Source organism: Lolium perenne, chromosome 1, assembly GCF_019359855.2.
Source record: "Lolium perenne isolate Kyuss_39 chromosome 1, Kyuss_2.0, whole genome shotgun sequence".
In the NCBI taxonomy this organism is placed as follows: Eukaryota; Viridiplantae; Streptophyta; class Magnoliopsida; order Poales; family Poaceae; genus Lolium; species Lolium perenne.
Genome location: NC_067244.2, coordinates 180,502,536 through 180,505,765, shown reverse-complemented (window position 1 = coordinate 180,505,765; position 3,230 = coordinate 180,502,536). Strand labels below are relative to the sequence as shown.

At 54.0% G+C, this 3,230-nt stretch overlaps 1 protein-coding gene across 1 annotated transcript; it reads left to right on the top strand.

The window, feature by feature from the left end:
• Positions 1 to 1,481: 1,481 nt before the first annotated feature.
• Positions 1,482 to 3,230, top strand: LOC127314608 (transcription termination factor MTERF4, chloroplastic). The gene has a single exon (XM_051345115.2). The coding sequence runs from the start codon at positions 1,555 to 1,557 to the stop codon at positions 3,046 to 3,048; it is 1,494 nt and encodes a 497-aa protein (XP_051201075.1). The 5' UTR covers positions 1,482 to 1,554; the 3' UTR covers positions 3,049 to 3,230.

Genomic DNA, 3,230 nt, shown 5'->3' with positions numbered 1-3,230 from the left:
GAGCTTGCAGGGTTTGTCACGGGGCGCGCGGCATCATTTGGCCGAGGACGACGGCGACGGTGCAGGGGCAGGCCTGGGCTTGTGTCTAGCGTGTAGAGGGCGGGGAGTAGCTACTCAACGTCGCGGTAGGGATGCAGGGCGAGGAGTAGGCTGCTCGAGCGCTCGACGGACCGGCGTGTCCAGGGCGCGCTCACCGCGTCGACTGGCACGTCCTGGCATGGTTTGGACACGCGGGTTCTGGCCAATGCCGAGCCGTGGCGAGCAGGGGCAGTGTACCACTCGATTCCTTGAGTGTCAGGGAAGCTCCAGGACAAGGGCAAGAGTTGAGATGAGGGCTGGTGGTGGAGATGCCAAAGGTGGCCGGCATGGCCACGGCGTGCCTTAGTCTAGGGTTTCTTTCCCCTCTCCTCTCACTTTAATCGACCAGAGCATGCACTAGGGTGAAGCAGGGGTTGTAAGAGAGTGTGATGATCAAGAATTAAAGGGGTTTAGGGGAGAAACCAGTGTGTAAAAGGGTGACACACAAAACTGGATTATTGCCTGCAAGGTGTTCGGTCAAATGGCCGCAAGAACTTTTCTTTTGAATTTTGAAAATCTTTTTGGTGAATCTCATTTATATAATAAATGTGAAGTATTGGTGGTGGTGGCACTCAATTTGGAGTTGTTTTGCAAAATGTCAAAAGTGACATAATCTTCTCTTTATTTCAGCATCCCCTCTTGTCACTTTTATTCTGGTCAACCTAGTCAACTCTAGCCATGGTGGTCAACATCAAAGTTGCTCACCTTGACATGGTCTTGGATGACATGTCTTTGGTTGACCAAGTTTAGTTCAAGAATTGAGAAAACCAGGGGGGTAAAGAGGTGAAGAAATTATTTTGGGGAGAAGTGACCATTATCATATGTATGTAGGATTTTTGATTTCTTTGCATTTGATTCTTGGTTCAAGGGCGCAATTGTGTTAGTTTATCACATTGAAGTATTTTAGAAGCAAGGGAGCAAGCAATCTTGGCCTTGGTTGAGGATTTGAAAATTTGCATAAGGTGTATGTGAGTGGGAAATGGGTTTTTCCCATTTTCTCTAATTCCCCTCAATTTAGGGTTTAGTGATCTTGCTTAGGATTCACAAAGCAAGGTTTAAACATACTAACACTCATCATGGCAATTGCACAAAAGAATAACACTCAAATGCATTTATCTATATGTGGCATTATATGTATAGAAAATTTTTTTGTTAATTGCAAAAATTTGGGTTTGGGGAATTTCTCTTTCTTGTTTATTATTGTTGAAACTTGGGATGTTACAGAAACTTGGGCCGTGACGCCGATACGCCTAGGAACGATTGATCTTTAACTGGAAAAAGAAAAATGTTGTTTCACATAATTCGGCCGTGACGCCGATACGCCGTTACGGGAAGACCTGCCTGGCAGAGTGGCAGTCGACTCCACTTCCCTTCCTTCCTTCCCCTACCCCGAACTTCATCTCATCGCCATCGCCATCGCCCCCAAACCCGAACTTCATCTTCATCGCATTCGCATCCCACCCCTGTTCACCAAAAATGATGAAGTCCCTCTTCCTCTTCTCCGCCCACCCCAAGCCGCCACTACTCCCCTCCCCCAACCTCCGCAAGCTCCTCTGCCTCCGCGCCACCTCCTCCGCCGCCTCCACCTCCTCCCGCCCCCGCCCGGACCGCCGCACCCCAGGCCCCGCCCGCGCGCGCCAGTCCCTCTACGCCCGCCCCAGCCTGCTCACCATGGACCGCGACCGCGCCGCCCGCCGCGCCGACGTCGACGCCTACCTCGCCTCCCTCGGCGTCGACCCGGGCGAGCTGGCGGGCCTCGAGCTGCCCGCCACCGTCGACGTCATGCGGGAGCGCGTCGACTTCCTCCGCTCCCTCGGCCTCACCCCCCAGGACCTCGCCGCCTACCCGCTCGCCCTCGGCTGCAGCGTGCGCAAGAACATGGTCCCCGTCCTCGACTACCTCGGCAATCTCGGCGTGCGCCGCGACGAGCTCCCCAACCTGCTCCGCCGCTACCCGCAGGTGCTGCACGCCAGCATCGTCGTCGACCTCGCCCCCGTCGTCAAGTACCTCCAGGGGCTCGACGTCCGGCCGGGCGACGTGCCCCGCGTGCTCGAGCGCTACCCGGACCTCCTCGGCTTCAAGCTCGAGGGCACCATCAGCACCTCCGTCGCCTACCTCGTCGCCATCGGCGTCGCCAGGCGCCGGGTCGGCAGCGTCATCACCCGTTTCCCCGAGCTGCTGGGCATGCGGGTCGGCAAAATCCTCAAACCTTTCGTCGAACACCTCGAACGCATCGGCCTGCACAGGCCAGCCATCGCAAGAATCATCGAGGACAAGCCCTACGTCCTCGGCTTCGGCCTCGAAGAAACAGTCAAGCCCAACATAGACGCCCTCCTCGAGTTCGGCGTCAGGAACGAGTCCCTCCCATCCATCATCATAAACTACCCCGACGTTCTCGGCATCGAGCTCAGAGACAAACTCACCGCGCAGCAGAGCTTGTTCGAGGCCAGCATTCTGGTCACCCGCGACGATTTCGGAAGGGTGATCGAGAGGATGCCGCAGGCCATCAGCCTCGGGCGAGCCGCGGTTCTCAAGCACGTCAACTTCCTCACGGGCTGCGGCTTCCTACTGTCTCAGGTGAGCAAGATGGTCGTGGCCTGCCCTCAGCTGCTCGCACTCAACATGGACATAATGAGGATGAACTTCGACTACTTCAAGAATGAGATGGACAGGGATCTGGAGGAGCTGGTTGAGTTCCCGGCGTTCTTTACATATGGCCTCGAGTCGACCATAAGGTACCGGCACGAGATCGTGGCCAAGAAGGGGTTCACGTGCTCGCTCGCGTGGCTTCTTAACTGCTCTGATGCGAAATTCGATGAGCGCATGAAGTATGATACGATCGGAGTGGAGGAAATGGAAGATGCCAATTCCTTTGACGCAAATAGGTTGGCAGGGCGAGCACAAGATGTGTATGATGAAGATGAGGATAGCGATTATGATGATGACACCGATGATGAGTACATCGAATAATTCGCTTCCTAGTATCATCTGTTAGCTCACAAGCTTGCATTTCTGTCTTCAGCTTCAATGCTCTGTTGTATATGATGCAGTAGCCACTAGATTGTCATTTTTGAAGGATGTGCTTGATGAACCGATGCTGGATATAATCAGATTGTAGCTTAGAGATCCAATTTATTCAGATATTTTTAACA

Excerpts from the sequence above, each read along its gene's own strand:
- LOC127314608 (XM_051345115.2), top strand. The coding sequence starts at position 1,555 with ATGATGAAGTCCCTCTTCCTCTTCTCCGCCCACCCCAAGCCGCCACTA.